Source organism: Hyperolius riggenbachi, chromosome 5 (assembly GCF_040937935.1).
Source record: "Hyperolius riggenbachi isolate aHypRig1 chromosome 5, aHypRig1.pri, whole genome shotgun sequence".
Taxonomy (NCBI): Eukaryota; Metazoa; Chordata; class Amphibia; order Anura; family Hyperoliidae; genus Hyperolius; species Hyperolius riggenbachi.
In genome coordinates, this window is record NC_090650.1 from 331,584,799 (window position 1) to 331,604,737 (window position 19,939).

General features: G+C 45.0%; 1 protein-coding gene across 2 annotated transcripts in view; it reads right to left on the bottom strand.

The window, feature by feature from the left end:
* LOC137517720 (ras-related protein Rab-8B-like) overlaps window positions 1–15,293 on the bottom strand; it is a 48,786-nt gene extending 33,493 nt beyond the window's left edge. Inside the window, exons 1-2 of one of the 2 annotated variants that reach the window (XM_068234739.1) lie at window positions 15,052–15,293; window positions 4,446–4,506 (exon numbers count right to left, since the gene is read on the bottom strand). In XM_068234739.1, coding sequence (XP_068090840.1) covers window positions 4,446–4,506; window positions 15,052–15,085 — 95 coding nt within the window. In that variant the 5' untranslated portion in view covers window positions 15,086–15,293. Of the gene's footprint in view, window positions 1–4,445; window positions 4,507–14,738 lie in introns of both variants that reach the window. The other variant, XM_068234738.1, reaches the window with a different exon arrangement.
* Window positions 15,294–19,939: the final 4,646 nt, after the last annotated feature.

The window sequence follows — 19,939 nt, forward strand, 5'->3', positions numbered from 1 at the left end:
GGAGGGGTAGGAAAGGTGAATGAGACAAGCAGAAGAGTTGAGTAGGGAATGAAGAGTTACCAGTCTGTTTAGTAGGTGGCAGAGTAGAGTACTACAGAAGTCAAGATGGGAAATAATTATGGCCTGTACAAGCATTTTAGTAGGCTCGTGTGTAAGGAAAGGATATCTGGGGATATTTTTGAGATGGAAATAGCAGGAGGTTGTTAATGTGTTAAAGAGACTCTGAAGCGAGAATAAATCTTGCTTCAGAGCTCATAGTTAGCAGGGGCATGTGTGCCCCTGCTAAAACGCCGCTATCCCGTGGCTAAACGGGGGTCCCTTCACCCCCAAACCCACCCCCGCAAGCGTTGGTCGTATATTTGGTCGCTCCTGGAGGCAGGGCTAACAGCTGCAGCCCTGCCTCCAGTCGCGTCTATCAGCGGCGCATCGCCGCCTCTCCCCCACCCCTCTCAGTGAAGGAAGACTGAGAGGGGCGGGGGAGAGGCGGAGATACGTGCTGACAGACGCGCGTGGGGCAGGGCTGCGGCGGTTAGCCCTGCCTCAACCAGGAAGCGCTCCCCCACTGCACCGAGGGGATTTGGGGGATCAGGGACCCCCGTTAAGCCACGGGATAGCGGCGGTTTAGCAGGGGCACACATGCCCCTGCTATCTATGAGGTCTGAAGCAAGATTTATTATCGCTTCAGACTCTCTTTAATATATGGTTTAAATGAGAGTTTAGAGTCCAATATACAAACAAGCACAGATTGATACAATTATTGTTTTTGGTATAGGGTGATTGTGGTGCTTGCAGTCTTAAAAAAATAAAGCAAAATGAAGTATTAAGAAAAGAGAAGTAACTCCAATAGTCAATCATATGCTCATTGTAAAACCACAAAAAGGTGAGTCCCATGACAGCATTTTCCTTCTTAACAGAAACATAAATGTTCCACTTACCCATCCCGGGTAAGGCTGCTGAGTCAACTTTTTTCCAAATTATATTAAAGCACACCTAAAGTTAGAGGAATGTGGAGGCTGTCATATTTACTTACTTGTAAACAAAGCAAACTTCCTGGCTGTCCTGCTGATCCTCTGCCTCCAATACTTTTAGCCATAGACCCTAAACAGGCATGCAGATCAGATGTCTCTGACTGTAGTGTGACTGGATTAGCAACATGCCTGTTACAGGTGTGTGATTCAGACACTACTGATGCCAGAATGTTCAACAGGGTTGTGAGGCAACTGGTATTGTTTGAAAAGAAATAATAATGGCAGCCTCCATATCCCTCTCACGCCAGGTATCATTCAAGGATGGTTCTCAGTCATATTTTTTTTTTTTAATTATTATTCTTCTTTAACCTCCTTAGCGGTAATCACGAGTTCAGCTTGGGGTGGAAAAGACATGCCAGGAGTGGTATCCCCCAGCTGAACTCGTGGTAGCCGCAGGAGGTCTATGCAGAGCAATGCGCGCAGCGGGCATTTTTTACTCACCGGGGGATCCCGACGTCGTCCGCCATTCTTCTTCCTCTTCTCCGAGGATCGTCATGGCCACAGCCGGCAATCTCACTATAGGGTTACAGCGCCACCCGGAGGACAGAGGGAAAACTGCAGCGCTGGATCCCAGGGAGGTAAGTGAGTGCTGAGCTGCTGCAGATCTCCCTAGCAGCATGATTTTTTCCCTTTTTTAGGGTCTAAAAACATGCAAAAGAACTGTACTGCTTTTAGACCCTAAAATCCAGAAAGAATCCTACTGCCAAAGGGGTTAATAAACTGATGTTTTAGTCTTTCATGTGATTAACAACTTTGTTTTACACATGCTTGGTACAGGCTAAAGTCACTGCAACATTTTGCAAGCTTCATGGGTTTAAGAGAACAAATTATAGCTGTGACTAAATTGTAAGATTCAGCGGGCAGAATTCTGTACAGATCTATTTTTTTATTGAAATGTAAGAAGTTCAAGTCCAATTAAGGCCCAGTGCACACCAAAACCGCTAGCAGATCCACAAAACGCTAGCGGTTTTTGTTGCGGATGTCAGAGATTTGGCCCAGTGCACACTGAGCGGATTTGGATGCGATCCGCCGGCCACATCCACCTGTAAATCTGCATGGCTATTGTATTTCAATGGGCTGGTGCACACCGGCGGTTTGAGGTTTTTATAGCAAACCGCAAACGTGCAGCAGGAGGCAGGTTTGCGGTTTGCTAAAAACCTCAAACTGCCGGTGTGCACCAGCCCATTCAAATACAATAGCCATCTGGATTTACAGGCGGATCGCATCCAAATCCGCTCGGTGTGCACTGGGCCTATTAGCTTGAAATAGTACAAGGGTAAGTGGTGAACTGCCGGAGGTTAAAAAGGGTAAAGTTAACCAAAACTACATGATATACATTTCCAAAACATACAAAATGCCCCTTTGCAGGAAACAAGAACTGGGTTAACAACTCACAGCTGTTCTGCAGCAATGGAGGTTGAACAAGCCTTGAAAGTTGTTGCTACCAATTTCTACAGGTGTCCCAACTTTTCCTGATAACTTAAAACTCCCTTTGTCTGCATAATGGTGTTGGAACACATTGTGGACACACCCTCATGAGCATTATTAGCATTTGAAAAGTATTATATTGTAGAAAATAGGGTGTTGCTAAATTGAATGGCGAGAAAAAGTCAACTAATAACAGGAGATAGATCATCATGACACTTTAGTAAAAGGTATTTACCTCAGGAGGGGAAGCCTCTTGATTCTGAGGCTTCCCATCCTCTGTACCCTTCCGGATCCGGCTCTGGCAGCCTCTTTCGCACTCCTGCAGAAATAGCCATGCCTGATCGGGTCTGCTGTACTGCGCAGGCGCTAGTCACCTGCACTTACACAGTAGAACGGACACAATTGGACTATTTCCAGCGGAGAGACCATCGGCAAGCCGCTACTGCGCCTTTGCAGGAGTGCTCTGACTCCTCTCACCCTGTTCACTCCATCTTTCAACTTATGCTTTCAGAATTAGGATCTAATTCAGTTGCAACAAAAACTTCCAGGCACAGGAAAAGCTTCTTCCCTCAGGCGGTAGACATGCAGGAGTTATCAGGGAAAAAAAGTTCAAATTTGCTTTACTTACCTGGGGCTTTCTCCAGCCCCTTGCAGCCGACGCTGTCACCCCGCCGTTGTCCCGCTCTCACCATTCGGTATTCAGGCCAAACGTGGGATCGGCCTTACTGCGGCTGCACCGCTGTCAATCATGGCCACGTGGGCCGCGGCGGAGTTCACCGCAGCCCACGTGGCCATGACTGACAGCGGCGCTTCGCTGTCAACAGCTTGCAGGATAGGCGGCTCATGGGACCGTCGCCTCATACATAGGTTAATAGTTGTTGTAGTGAGCAAGTCACACATTTATAGCAACGTCTGAAACACAATGAGGAAGAACTTCCCGAATAATATGTGATTGTATTGTATAAAGAGTGTGTTCAAAAGTTATGTCTACTAAAGGTGGCTACGTTCATGAGTCAAAAGTGTAGAATACATTTTGGTTCATACACAGATTCCATTATTTAGTTTTTTAACTTCAATTGTTTATTTTGTTGTATGCTTTCATGTCAAAGTACAATAAGACATCAAATTGCTTAAAGGACCACTGTCATGAAAGTCTTAAAGAGAACCCGAGGTGGGTTCTAAGAATCCTATTAGCACACAGAGGCTGGGTCTGCATATAATGCCCAGCCTCTGTTGCTATACAGTGCCCCCCCCCCCAGGCCCCCTCTGCTCTCTGCTGTGCCCCCATAAATGAAACATTGTGCTAGCGACACGCAGCGTGTCGCCAGCAGGCTGTTTACATCTGCCCTATCACTCTCACCGCTCCCCTGCTTTCTCTATGTCGCCACTCCCCACCCGCGTCCCTTTCCTCCCTGCTGATTGTCATTGAGCAAAAACAAAAAAAATGTAAAAACTTAAAAAGTAGATTTAAATATAAAATAAAGCTGTGGAATATTTTAAAAAGTCGTTTTTAGAAGAAGGAGGATAGATACAATAGTTCATTTCATTAGTTTATATTCACCTCAGGTGTCATTTAAGCGAAAAAAAAACCAAAAAAAAACATACTTACCTAAGAAGAGGGAACCTGTAAATCACAGTCACGCTCCTCTTCATGCCCGAGCTCGGCTGTACTTCGCCTGTCTGATTATAGCTGCGCCTGGGCAGTACGGTCGTGCTCGTGCATGAAGAGAAGAGTGGCCACATATTTTTGTATTGTAAACAACAGAAGAACCATGATGATGACAGCCTTGTTTTCAGTCATTTTTAAGCTTACTGTACTTATGCACAAGTGCACATTTTATATACAACCGGACACCTGCAAACACAGCGGCATGTCTGTAATGATTTCAAAGCCAGAATCAGTTCTGACTTTAAAACCACTACTACTGTAACGTCAGTGACAATCCTATAGCCATAGGACATGTAATGTGCGTTTATGCACAAGCTTACCATATCTGAAGTTTTATTTGTGTCCCATCAATGTGTACAGTTTTGGTTTTGAAATCAATTCCTGAAAAAGATTGTTTTGTAGTATTATACAGATTGTTATAAGTCAAATAAAGTAGCTTTATGTGATTAGTGACTAGAGATGGTCAATCAGATGCTAGTAAGTCTGTCTTGCATGCAAATAAAATACAATTTGGCAGACAATGAATTTCAATTCTTGGTTCAAGTTTTGGAAATTGGTTTAAATTCCAAGTTGCATACTATTTGCACGCAAGCAAGACTTATTTGCACATCAATTACATTCTCTTTTATTTTTCAAACCTAGCGATACATGCAAGGAAATCTTGCTTGGTACAATCTTCTACTCACCTACCGTATTTTGCCCATGTATTATTCATTGCCATTAGGTGACCAGGTTACTTTATGCATACACGGCTCATTTTTGAGCCATTAAGATGGCTCGGTAGATAATTTCCGACATGTCCGACCTCCCACCCTATTGTTTCGCCACTCGATTCTGGATTGCAGTAAATGGAAAAAGATTAAAAAAAAAGAGCAGAAGATAAGAGAATTGACTGCGGAATCGAGCGGCAAAACATTCGAGCGGGAGAATCAAGTAGCAAAGACGAGCCATGTATGCCTAGCATAAGTAGCAATCTATGAAGGATAGGATCAGATGGGCTATAGCTCACTCCCTATGCACATCACTAAGCCATACATGCCCATACACTTGACACTGGTCCACCACTTGTCTTTCCTTTGACCACTCTTGCTAGGCACTAACTACTGCCTGCTGGGAACAATCCACAAGGCCTGCAGTTTTGGAGATGCTCTGACCCATGTTCTCTGGTCATCACTGCTTTTTCAGCTGTTCTCCCCACATGAGTGGAATTCTGATGCCCTGCACAAACCATACATGTGTCATGTGTCTCCTCTGTTTACTGTAAATAATCCATGTACATTTCTTCAATATTCTTTATATCACAAAAAAACTGTAAAGTGTACCAGAGACAGGGGATAGAAAAAAATTATACATACCTGGTGCTTCCTCCAGCCCCCTCCAGGCTGGTGGCTCCCTTGTCACCCTCCTGCATAACCTGGATCCTCAGCTATTCGGTCCGGTAAATACTTCAGTTGGGGCCAGTCTGAGCATGCCTAGTCCGGCTGCACGTTTCCCCTCATCTCGCTCCCGTCGCTGGGAGCACTCTTCGCCTGTGCAGTAGTACTGCGCAGCGGCAAAACACTCCCAGTGATGGAACACAATCGGGGAGCACATGTGGCTGGGCTGCGCTGTACACCCCTGGCTAGAATTACCAGGCCGAATAGCAGAGGATCCAGGGGGTGTGGAAGGATGCAAGGGAGCAATAAGCCTGGAGGGGTGGAGAAAGCCCCAGGTATAATTCATTTTTCTTCTTCCAGCCCGTCTCAGGTTTCCTTTAAATTCACTGCAGTGGTCCTTTAATACATTCTGCCCCTTGAAATGAGATAAGGTTTTAAAGTGTAGTACACCTGAGGTAACAATAAAAAAATAATATATATTTATATCAGTGTTCTAGAGACTCATCAGACCCCTCCAGGCTTCTTCATTCATCCAGACTCCCATGCGTCTGGTTACTCTATGCCCCATTCCTGTTATTGTATGACAACTCAGAACACAATGTATATGCAATGTGAGCAATCCTAGCAAGCTATACTGCATCCAGCTATATTGCTTTGTACAGTTTATTATGCAGAAGTTACAGTTTCCTGGAAATTTCCTTTGCTAAAGCTGCTAGTCATAAATTCCAGCATAGAAGATTAAGTAAATCCACATGGAGAAATGTATTAGAGCTACTGTACACTGACATATTTTCAGCTATATACTGTACAGAAAGTTCCCTACTTACAAACAACTCCAGTTACAACATTTTAGAGATACAAAGTTGCCTTCATGTACAAAATACCCAGCACTGATTTTTGTTACGTATTTTTGTTGTTATAGTACCCCTGACCACAAATTAAAATCACAAACTTTTTGCTTTTATATTAGCTGTGCTGTGACACAAGAGTCACAGCACAATCCTCCCCCTTTAGCCCCTCCCCCCCAGCCCCCGTTCAGCCGTGATGCAGAGCTGGATGATGGGCGGGGAGGAAGTGTCAGTACTTCCTCTCTGCCTGTCCTCAGGAACGCCCCCTCCACTCGCCGCTATTAGTTCCTATCTGCGGAGCTGCGCTGTGTGCTGTACTGGGGTAATTTAGCTCAGAACGATAGTGTACTAATACAGCTATTAGTACACTATCGTTCTGAGCTAAATTACCTCAGTACAGCACACAGCACAGCTCCTGTGTATATAGGAACCAATAGCGGCGAGTGGTGGGGGCGTTCCTGAGGACAGGCAGAGAGGAGGAAGTACTGACTCCACAGTCCTGGTAAGTATTAGACTAAGGAGTCAGAGTCAAGGAGCCAGAGCAATTTTGGCTAAAATATGCAGATACACTGCAATTTCCATTCATTATAATAAATGGAAATCACAAACTTAATGCGAAAAATCAAATAAAAATGCAAGTGCTGTGCGTTGAGACACAAGTGGGCTAAGGTGGAAATAATATACTGTTCCCATCCAGTCTGGAATTTTATTTCAAGAGCAGCAATAAAATTCCACTCTGCAATCTTTCCCTTCTAGCTTCAGTCACCTTTACTGCCTGTCACATGGAACAATGCAACAATGTTCACACAGTGTAACGCAAAATATAGCAGGTTTTATTCTCTCAAAACAGTTTGAGATGGTTCATATTCAGATTTTATTTTTTTACCGTTAAAGTAAACCTGAAAAACCCATGGCGTTCCTTTCACTGAAAAACCAATGTGTTCCTTTCACTGAAAAGCAATTATATGTCCCTTTCACTGAAAAGCCAATATGTCCCTTTCACTGAAAAAACAATGTGTTCCTTTCACCACTGCAAGTCATTATCTCAGGCAGCAGTTTAGGAAATAGTTCTATACAGACAAGCTGCTCAGCCCCTGTACTGTTCTATGGAGGGTTGAGGAGTGTGGATGGTGAGTGGTGCCTCATGGGGAACAGGGGCGTAGCAATAGGCCCTGCAGCGCCTGCGCCCGCGGGGGGCCCGCCCCCCCCCCCCCCCTGGGGCCCGCTCGGGGCCGTTTTTTGGGGGCTGGAGGGGTGGCAGCATGAGGGGAAAGCCTTGCCCACAGTCGGCGGGGAGAGGGGAAGTTCCCCCCCCTCTCCCTCACCTCGGGGCTCTCCCCTCCAGCTAGTTACCGTCTGTGGGCAGCAGCGGCAGATACATACCTTCTTCCTTGCGTTCCATCGCCGCCTTCTCGCTCTAGCGGATGACGTCACTTCCGGAAGCGGAAGTGACGTCAGCCGCTAGAGTGAGAAGGCGGCGATGGAACGCAAGGAAGAAGGTATGCATCCCGCGCCGCTGCTGCCCGCTGCCCACAGACGGTAACTAGCTGGAGGGGGGCGCAGAGGGGAGAGCCCCGAGGTGAGGGAGAGGGGGGAACTTCCCCTCTCCCCGCCAACTGTGGGCAAGGCTTTCCCCTCATGCTGCCACCCCTCCAGCCCCCAAAAACCGGCAGCGAGCGGGCCCGCTCTGAAATTCTGCAGGGGGATTTTCAGGTGTCTGCTGCCCACATTACGATTTTCAGGTGTCAGCTGCCCATATTATGATTTTCTGGTGTCTGCTGCCCACATTGCGATTTTCTGGTGTCTGCTGCCCACATTACAATTTTCAGGTGTCTGCTGCCCACATTACGATTTTCAGGTGTCTGCTGCCCACATTGCGATTTTCTGGTCACTGCTGCCCACATTGCGATTTTCTGGTGTCTGCTGCCCACATTACGATTTTCAGGTGTCTGCTGCCCACATTGCGATTTTTAGGTGTCTGCTGCCCACATTGCGATTTTCTGGTGCCTGCTGCCCACATTACGATTTTCTGGTGTCTGCTGCCCACATTACGATTTTCAGGTGTCTGCTGCCCACATTGTGATTTTCAGGTGTCTGCTGCCCACATTGCGATTTTCTGGTGCCTGCTGCCCACATTACGATTTTCAGGTGTCTGCTGCCCACATTACGATTTTCAGGTGTCTGCTGCCCACATTGTGATTTTCAGGTGTCTGCTGCCCACATTGTGATTTTCAGGTGTCTGCTGCCCACATTACGATTTTCAGGTGTCTGCTGCCCACATTGCGATTTTCAGGTGTCTGCTGCCCACATTGCGATTTTCTGGTGAACTCTGCCCACATTACGATTTTCTGTCCCACATTACGATATTCTGGTGAACGCTGCCCACATTACAATTGTCTGGTGAATGCTGTCCACGTTACAATTTTCTGGTGACTGCTGCTCACGTTACGATTTTCTGGTGACTGGTGCTCACATTACGATTTTCTGGTGAACTCTGCCCACATTATGATTTTCTGGTGAACGCTGCCCACATTACGATTGTCTGGTGAATGCTGTCCACGTTACAATTTTCTGGTGACTGGTGCCCACATTACGATTTTCTGGTGAACTCTGCCCACATTATGATTTTCTAAAGGCCCACATTACGATTTTCTGGTGAACTCTGCCCACATTACCATTTTCTGGCCCACATTACGATTGTCTGGTAAAATGCTGCCCACTTTACAATTAATTTACAGTGAAACGCTGCCCCATTACGATTATTTGGCACCTATGGGGGGGGGGGGGCCCATCCAAATATTCGCAGGGGGACCCAGTGATTTTTAGTTACGCCCCTGATGGGGAATAATTAATCCTGCAGAAGTGGTTGGACAAGAGTGACTTGTGACAGCAGATCCCTGAAGGGGAGGCCAGTGATGTTGGGGATCACATGTGCACACCAGAGTTTCAGCAAAGTTGATCATGAACAACCATTTTTGCAAAGAAAAACTCTACAGGGTGTTATCTTCAGATTGTAGTCCTCTACATCTCTTGTGTCACAGTTTGTTCTTTTTTATGCACGCAAGTGTGTCATTTTCAAATGTTTGTACAGCCCTGTGAATTATGCAGATGCTTTACAAATAAAAGATAATAATACACACAATATGGGAGAATGTATTTGGTTGTATGTTAATAGGCCTGTTCAGAAATGAATACTAAATCTACAGATACATTTCAACACCTCAGCTGACCCAAGATACAAGATATAGCTGGGCAGCACGGTGGCGTAGTGGTTAGCGCTCTTGCCTTGCAGCGCTGGGTCCCCAGTTTGAATCCGATCCAGGTCAACATCTGCAAGGAGTTTGTATATCCTCCCTGTGCCTGTGTGGGTTTCCTTTGGGCACTCTGGTTTCCTCCCACATCCCAAAAACATACAGATAAATTAATTGGCTTCCCTTTAAAATTGGCCCTAGACTATGATACATACACTACACCAGTGTTTCTCAACATTTTATTGGTATGTACCCCTTTTAAAACCCTGAACTCACCAAGTACCCCCTAGCATAGTAAACATTATCACAAGTACCCCTTGACTAATATATATTTAATCGTAGTACATGATAATTAATTAAAAACTATTTCCAAGCATTTACTACTGCATTTAATTAACTAAAATACTAATTTGGTGTTGTTTAAATAAGATTTATAATTTTCTAAAACTCTAAATTGGTTATTCTTGGTTAAGTATATCAAGCCCAAGTACCCCCTGGAACCATCAGGAGTACCCCCTGGGGTACGCGTACCACACGTTGAGAACCTCTGCACTACACGATATAGGCATATGACTATGGTAGGGATTAGATTGTGAGCCCCTCTGAGGGACAGTTAGGTGACAGCACTGTGTAAGATGTCGGCACTATATAAATACTAAATAATAATATAGCTAAATGAAAGGCATATACAAATAAAAAATCAGTACAGTAACATCCTCTCCATTGCTGGGGGTTAACCAAGGATGTTCCAATCATTCACGCATCAAGGAATGATTACTGGACTCCGCCATTTGTTCCACCCAGTATTGTTCAAAACCAGGTGAGGAATTACACACCCAGAGACGCTTAAGGTGAGAGACATTTGGAGGCTGCCATATTTATTTCCTTTTAACCACTTAATGACAAGCTGACTTATAAAAATTCCTGCTAGAGCCTCTTAATGGCTCCAGGACATTTTTATAAGTCAGACAGTGGTGCTGCTGCCGCTGTGCGCGTGCACGCGTGCACATTCGTACCCCTGCGCGTGCATTCCCGTGAAAATAGTGAAAAAAAAGCAACCAAAGAAAAAATACACCTTTATTTCCAAATACTATATTATCACCATACTTTGTACTAGGGGCATAATTAAAACCTTGTGATAACCAGAACAAATAGGCAGATAAAATGTGTGTTTTTTATGAACAGTAGCGGTGTTTACATTAAATATAGGGGATGAAATTGGAGAAATAGTGTATTTTTTCATTTTTTTTCACTTTAAGATGCATAGAAAATAAAGTAATTACTGAAAACAAATATCAACCTCAAAAAGCCCAATTGGTGGTGAAAAAAACAAGATATAGCTCATTTCATTGTGATCAGTAGTGATTAAGCTATTGGAAAATGAACGGGATGAGCACTGAAAGGTGGAAATCGCTCTTGTCCTTTAGGGTAAAAACCCCTTTGGGGTGAAGTGGTTAAACAACCAGCTGCCTGGCAGTTCTGCTCATCTTTCTGGTCAGTAGTGTCTGAATCGCACACCAGAAACAATTACGCAGCTAATCCAGTCAGACTTGAGACATCTGATCTCTATGCTTGTTCAGGGTCTAAAAGTAATAGCAGCAGAGAATCAGCAGGACAACCATGACATATTTATTTTATTTTAAAGAATACCAGTTGCCTGACCGTCATGCTGATCCGCTCCTTATAATACTTTAACCATAGACCTTGATCAAGCATATGCAGGTCATGTGTTTCTGACATACATCTGACAATATTAGCTGCCTGCTTGTTTCAGATGTGTGATTCAGACACTACCGATGCCAAAATGATCAACAGGACTGCCAGGCAACTGGTATTGTTTAAAAGGAAATAAAAATGTCAGCCTCCATATAGTGTACCTCCTGCTTCAGAGTCCCTTTAAAGGATTAAGGGGAAAAAATGTAATGCTTAATATGTCTTTCACCTCGGGTTCCCTTTGAGCCCTCACACCATGATTCAAATGTTAACGTTTAACTGTAACATTATTTCACAAACAATCTAGCTGTTAGTATCATTTACTCTTTGGAACAGAAAGAGCCCTGTTTGACAGAAAGGACGCCATGTACATTATACCCAATGGTTGGTCTAAATGAGTGGCTCTCATAGGTGACTTCTGGTTGTTATCAGAGATAGCAAGGGCTGATACAACTGCTATCAGCTCTAGGGGTTAACAAAGCACATTTAAGGTGCCCATACACTTGCTGATTTTTTTATTAGCAGATTCAAACATTAAGATCAAATCTTCCGGAGATCAATATTGCAGCATGGCTGCTGGTCCGTAATTTCGATCGATTTCTGGCCAAACTCAATCCAAACTATCAATTGTCTTCCGAACGGAAACTTTATCAGCTGAGAATTTGAGATTAGCCAGGACAGATTCTTATAAGACCAGATTCCAGACATTTTTAGAGCGATTTGTGATTTTTTTTCAAGTGATTTTCTATGTGTTTTTGTTTTTTTGTGATTTTGTATGAGCAGACAAACAGAAAGTGCACTGCGACCCGAAACTGAAATTTGCTAGAAAAACATTCACAAAATAGCTGTTCAAAGCACTTTTAAACGATTTGGAATTTTTCCTATACCTTGCATTGTAGCACATTTGCCCAGAAAATGGTGCAGGACCCACATTTGCGATTGGAAAAAAAAGCTCATCGCTTATGTAAGAACACTCACATAGGAATTCATTACACAAGCGCTTTTACAGAGCTATTAGCAATGCTAGCGAATAAAAGAAAAACTAAAAACACTGTGAACCAGCAAACGTAATATAACCCAGGAAGACACCGACACCTCAGGAAAGGTGCTTTAAGGTAAACTAGCATACCACATTATGGTGTCATATTTGTTTTTCTTCTTCAGGTTTACTTTAAAAGTTATAAATAGAATCATGAGAGGAAGTAAAATGCATAGGTGATTTTTTTTTTAGCACAAGAATAGGTTTAGTGTAGTTTCCGGGACCTCCGCTGCATCTCTAAACACCTAATATGGCTTCTCATTTTGTGTACTGTATTTACAGTAGAGTCCTGGTTATCCAGAAAGTAACCAACAGCAACTCACAAACTGCCGGCAGCACTCACAGTGGTGAAGGGCAACATGTTAGGCCTGGAACTCACTAGGAGCGATTTTGCAATTCTTGCCGATTACCGGTGACTGGCCAAGCTCTGCACCAGTGGATCCCTATGGGGCTGGTCGCACTAGCAGCATTGCTTGCAACATTTTGGGAGAGACTCTAGAGCGCTCGCATCAGTGGCTACAGTAGCCAAATCGTGATCGCTCCAGGAATCGCTTCACTTCCGCAATTTGGCAAATTGTGGGCCCAGTTAGCGATCGTGGCGGGCGTACGCAAACACATGCAGAGAAGCTCACGAGTCCACCTGCGCTGGCGAGCTTCCGAAAATGAAAGCAACTAGCTGGAGTAGAACGGAGCTTCAGTGTCGGACCTGATCAAGGGGCTGTAAGAAGCCTAGGGGAGTACATTTTTAATTCCTATAAGGCGAGTACACATGAACAATTACTGTCGCTCACAGCGATCGGACTCAATCCCTCAGGGGTAGTTCAGGGCTGAGTTCTGTAGACATAAGACACATTCTGTTGCTATGGAGGAGAAGCGACGGCACAGCGACAGACATCCCCCATCCTCCTCGCCACCATGGATCCAGTGCTGGGACGCTCCGAAAAGATTTAAAAAGAGCTCGTCAAATATGTTTGTGTGGCCACACTCAAATCTGTGTATGAGCACAGCTGCACTGTGCAAAGGCAATGATGCACAGTAGCACGGCTTTTGCCTCCGTGCACGAGCGGCTCCATGCTACTGTGCCATCCATCATTGCACCTGTGCAGTGCGGTCGCGCTCGTACAAGGACGGGAGCGCAGCTTTGAAGAGGAATGGGGTCCCAGCAAGCAGCAGTGGGCTGCAGGAGTATTGTAAGAGTCTCTGGATCATTCACAACATTTGCATTTTTTCTCACTAATTTACTTTATGTCAATAGTACAGAAAAACTGCATATCAAACAGATATGTAATTGTATTACAATTTACCCATTTTAAAGGATCATAAGATGGGGGGGGGGGGGGGATTTAAAAAAATTAAACCTACATTGGGCTTCCTCCTGCCCCCTCCAGGCCGATCGCTGCCTCACTGACCTCCTGCACCGACCTGGATCCTCTGCAATTCCGCCCAGAAAGTCCTTCGATCTGGGGCGTTCTGCACATGCGCGGGCCAGCTGTGCTCATGCCCCCATTGCCCTCCTGTCTCCAGGAGTGCAACGGCAGAGCACACAACGCTGGACTGCACCAACTGAAGGACTTTCGGGGCTGAATTGCGGAGGATCCAGGCAACGCAGGAGAACAGCGAGGGAGCGATCAGTCTGGAAGAAGTCTCAGGTATGTATAATTCTTTTAAATACCCCTGCCTCAGGTGCACTGTAAGACTACTTTCACACTGCAGAGTTGTGTTGCATGTTATGAAAAAAAAGAATCACAATTGAGGGGAAAGGTTGCATCGCATGTAATTCATATGTCCAAAGTAGGGCCCACATCGTATGTCATGCCTGCGGTGCGACACATACAGTGAAGCATACAGTACACACAAGGTATGCTTCACTGGAACTGTAAACACGGTATGCAGTAACGCACTGCATGCATCATGTTGTTGCCCATGAAACCATCAGAATGCACTGCTAATACACTGATGTGAATGTACCATTGCACTAAAACTGCATCACGTTAGCAATGCGATTATGCTATTCAATGCAACGGCTCGCACTGCACCAGTGTTTGCTCGAGAAACAAATTGAAAATCACAGATGCACCGTCAAACATAAAAATGACACGCAAAATGCTAGTTAAAACTGGCAAGCATCTAAATATTGTCGTAGAGCATTTGCAGTGGAAAAGGGTCCTATGTTTGAGAATATTAGCAGCAATGGGGTAGGAATGGGTAAAATTGCCCTGTTAGAACACAATAGCCATTAGCCAAAACAATCCAACCCAATCACTATTTTCCCAGACAGTGTCATCAGTGCCAGGGATGAAGCTCTGGTCTAGTACCCCATGCTAGGGATGGCTGGGGACTATTGCAGGGCCATGTCCAAAGCCAGGTCTGATAACTTGTCACTCACCTATAGTGGTGAGATAGGAGGGCATGCTGTTCTCTGTGTATCTAGTCATAATGCAGGTTTTCCCCACGTTGGAGTCCCCCGTCATCACCAGCTTATAATGCAGTTTGTCAGAGCGACTTGTTGCCATCCTGCCTGCAGCTGAAGTCACACGTCTCCCCTCTGATACCCAGCCCGTCCCCTGGGTGGGATTACTTCTAGTGCTACTAGGAAGGGATGGGCAGGCGATTGCCGCCCGTCACCCTCTTCCGCATTACTATCCTGCCGTTAGTACTCCCTATCGGGCTGTGTGTGACCGCAGTAGGCTCTCATTCACCTGCACTCAGTGCACTGCTGGGACAAGGCACCATACAGCCGCATTTATCAGCGTCAGCTACAACTTTATATTGTGAACGCTTGTCTGCCGGTCGGCGGTCGCTACACTTATGTCTGCACTCTGTAAGCAGAACAGGACATGACTTTCATTTTCAGGTCTGACAGATCATTCACACAAGAAGTAGACCAGATCAGTCAAGAAGTAGCGCCTCTCCTTGCTATGTATGCCCGCAGCTGCTGCGTGCGGCTTCCGTGCTGACAGCCCATTGGCTGCCTGGACTTCTGCTAACGCGCTACAGCCGCTTCCGGAGCTCTGATTGGCTGGTGGAAGTGTATGTTGTCACCGTGCACTGAATTTATAGTTCGCAGCTGTCTTAGTCTACGTTATACTTGTTTTGGAACTAGTACTGCTGTCCTATTTTCTGCGTCAGTTGCCCGTAAATAATATAACTTTCAGATCACACTGCTCAATTCTTCCATCAGTACTTTTAACTTGTTTATATTTAGAAATAAATATGCAATAATTCAGGGTTAAAGGAAAGGTCTGAGGAAAACAAAAGATCTACTTTCCTGAGGCTTCCTCCAGTCCCTGGCAGCCAATCTATCCCTCCCTGCAGCTTTGGGGTCACCTCCGTTGCAGGTGCCAACCTCAACTGGTCGACATCTGCGCTTGCAAGCGTGGAGTGATCTGCGCAGCAGCGCAGCCACAGAAGATGCAGACCTGGCGAGGGCAGCATCTGCAACAGAGGAGATCCTAGAGCTGCAGCGACAGACAGATCGGCTGCCAGGGGCTGGAGGAAGCCCAGGTAAGTAGATCTTTTTTTTTTTTTTTCTTCGGATGTTTCCATTTAAGACTTAACCACTTCACCAGTGAGGGGTTTTACCCCCTGACCACCAGAGCAATTTTCACCTTTCAGCGCTCCTTCCATTCATTCGTCTATAACTTTATCATTACTTATCGCAATGAAATGAACTATATCTTGTTTTTTCCGCCACCAATTAGGCTTTCTTTAGGTGGGACATTATGCCAAGAATTATTTTTTTCTAAATGTGTTTTAATGGGAAAATAGGAAAAATGTGGGGAAAAAAATTTTTTTCAGTTTTCGGCCATTATAGTTTTTAAATAATGCATGCTACTGTAATTAAAACCCATGAAATTTATGTGCCCTTTTGTCCCGGTTATAAAACCGTTTAAATTATGTCCCTATCACAATGTTTGGCGCCAATATTTCATTTGGAAATAAAGGTGCATTTTTTTCAGTTTTGCGTCCATCCCTAATTACAAGCCCATAGTTTATAAAGTAACAGTGTTATACCCTCTTGACTTAAATATTTAAAAAGTTCAGTCCCTAAGGTAACTAATTATGTATTTTTTTTAATTGTAAATTTTTGAATTTTTTTTTAATTACAAAAAAAAAAAAATGGGGAGTGTGGGAGGTAATGAGTTAATTTTGTGTGTAAAAGTCATTTATTTGTATGTGAAAAATGTGTAGGGTGTAGTTTACTATTTGGCCACAAGATGGCCACAGTAACTTTTTGCTTTATTGCGACCTCCAAGCCTCCTTCCGGAAGCTTGGAGGAAGAATAAGGAGGCTGGACACGTGAGTTTCTTCTCACAATGATCGCGCTGCCCATAGGAGAGCAGCGGGTCATTGTGGGGCTTAGATCAACGAACGGGAATGGATTTTCCCGTTCATTGATCTCCGGGCGAGCGGGCGGCGGCGGTTTTACTAGCGGCGGGCGGCGTGTTTACGAGCGGGAGCGCGGACAGCGTCGGGAACGCGGAAAGTACGTGTTTCTCCGTCCCTGGTTTTTAAAGGATGGAAAAAGGGGCGGAGAAATACGTACGCGCGGGGGTAAAGTGGTTAAAGTACCCGAGTCTAAGCTCGGGTACACAGAATTAGATACTTACCTAAAGAGAGGGAAGTCTCATAATCCTATTCCCTCCCTGCTGTGTTGTACCCTCGGGCTTACTTTAACCTGCCTGGCGTTCTATTAAGATCGCCAGGCAGGCTGCGGGAGGGGTTTTTTTGAATAAAAAAAAAACTATTTCATGCAGCCAACTGAAAGTTGGCTGCATGAAAGCCCACTAGAGGGCGCTCCGGAGGCGTTCTTCCGATCGCCTCCGGCGCCCAGAATAAACAAGGAAGGCTGCAATGAGCGGCCTTCCTTGTTTTGCTTATATCGTCGCCATAGCGACGAGCGGAGTGACGTCATCGACGTCAGCCGCCTCCGATCCAGCCCTTAGCGCTGGCCGGAACTTTTTGTTCCGGCTACGCTGGGCTCAGGCGGCTGGGGGGACCCTCTTTCGCCGCTGCTCGCGGCGGATCGCCGCAGAGCGGCGGCGATCAGGCAGCACACGCGGCTGGCAAAGTGCCGGCTGCGTGTGCTGCACTTTATTTGAGCCAAATCGGCCCAGCAGGGCCTGAGCGGCAGGCTCCGGCGGTACTGGACGAGCTGAGCTCGTCCAGACCGCCCAGCAGGTTAAAGAGACACTGAAGCGAAAAAAAAACTATGATATTATGATTTGTATGTGTAGTACAGCTAAGAAATAAACCATTCAGATCAGATACATCAGTCTAATTGTTTCCAGTACAGGAAGAGTTAAGAAACTCCAGTTGTTATCTCTATGCAAAAAAGCCATTAAGCTCTACGACTTTCAAAGTCGTGGAGAGGGCTGTCTTCTGACTTTTATTATCTCAACTGTTAGTGAACAATTTTCTTTTTCTCTGCCAGAGGAGAGGTTATTAGTTCACAGACTGCTCTGAAAGAATCATTTTGAATGCTGAGTGTTGTGTAATCTGCACATATTAGAGAATGATGCAATGTTAGAAAAAACACTATATACCTGAAAATAAAAATATGAGAATATTTTCTTTGCTGCTAATCTTCTAGTAATTATTCATAGTACACAACCAATTCATTATATCATATATTTTTTTTTCGCTTCAGTGTCTCTTTATCATATCCTACCTAATAAAAGCCCAGGAATCTGTGTCCATTGGTTCTATCTGTGTCAGGCACCAAGAGCGTAGGTGCAGAGCCACGGCTGTTGCCATGCACATGGGTGCACGGGTGGTAAGCATTGCCCTGAAAGCTTTGCAGCTAGCGGGTTGTTTTCGGAGGTAGGGTAACTGAGGCCTTTTCTAGCAAAATAGCTATTGTCACTCCGCCAAGATTTACCTCCACCCCCATTTGATTCATTTCTGTCAACATTTAGTAGCAAGTAATGCCATCAATTCCTTCATATCCTCTCGCTTTATGAAACTTAATATGGATATAACCGATTTTTTAATGTCATTTTGTTCCCCTCCCTGACAGAACTTTTAGCTCGGAGATAATTCCTGTATTTCAGACATGTTGCATCCTTGTTGATCCTTTCCATTTAGTTACACTGAATGGAATGTTTTTTTTAGGAAGTGTGAATCAGGCCTTACAGCCTCACGTAAAAGGTCGAGTCAGGTCGTCTCCTTGCAGGACACCTAGGGGTGTATAAGCACTAAACTGCGTTAAAGAGTAGCTGATATCCCCTTTCCTACGAGTGTTAATCAGAGTGAGGAAAGATTTTACAATGGGAAAACTGACTAAAAAATCTATAAATGAATATTGCAAAGCATAAGCAATTTTATCAATTACGTTAATTTCACTACCGATCCTTTTTAATCACAACAATGCACAATGAGTAGAGTGTAATGCATTGCATGTAAGACTTTACATACATTATTCTGCTTGACACAGTTTGTGCCTGGCAATCTGGAGGCCAGTCAGATCTGATTTGTTTTTAAATAATCACATGTAAAGTCAATATTTTTTAACTGTTTGTTTTTCAAAGCAGTATTCTATTTACAGAATTTAATATATTCATGCACAAAAATATGTGATTGTAATTCTGCACAGACATGCAATGGCAATCTGAGTGATGATCTGATGTCTGTTGAGTGCATCAGTTCCTTCCCTGGCTGACTATCCTTAGTAGGAATGACTGATTAGGCTATTTAGGACATATTCCCACTGAGACAAGCTGAGTGTTCTTGTTTGCGCATATCAGCGGATGGAGGTATGGAAGAACGTTTTCATCCAGCCGGCATATTCGTGTCCTATCTGAGGTATAAACACTGCACACATTACAGATTTTCACTCACAAGTTTCTCATGTTAATACATCCCTGTGGTCTTGATAATGTTTTTTTTGTTGTTGTTTTTTTTTAATATTTCCAATCAAAGTACTAACATTACCAAAAAAGACCATTGATATATTGAAATCCTGTCTTCCAATTGAGTGTGTTGTTTATCCATTCATGCAGTTCCTTATTTATGAGTAGTGATGTCGCGATCATCAAATTTTCGCAAACGCAAACTGCCATAGACTTCAATGGGCAGGAGAATTCTAACACCTGTAGGGGCTGTTTCTGGCCACAAAATGGATGGAAACGTTTAAAAGGACTTAAAGGGACTCTGTAACTTCAAAAAGATCCCCTGGGGTTACTCACCTCGGGTGGGGGAAGCCTCCGGATCCTAATGAGGCTTCCCACGCCGTCCTCCGTCCCACGGGGGTCTTGCTGCAGCCCTCTGAACAGCCGGCGACAGGCCCGACTGTAATTTCAATATTTACCTCTACTGTCTCCAGCGGGGGCGCTGTGGCTGCTTTCGGCTCGGAAATAGACGGAAATACCCGATCTCCGTCGGGTCCGCTCTACTGTGCAGGCGCCGGAGACTTGCGCCTGCGCAGTACAGCGGACCCGACGGCGATCGGGTATTTCCGCCTACTTCGGAGCCGACAGCCGTCAGAGCGCCTGCGCAGGAGCCAGGAAGGTAAATATTATGTCACGGCTGTACGGAGGGCTGCCGCGAGACCCCCGAGGGACGGAGGACGGCGTGGGAAGCCTCATT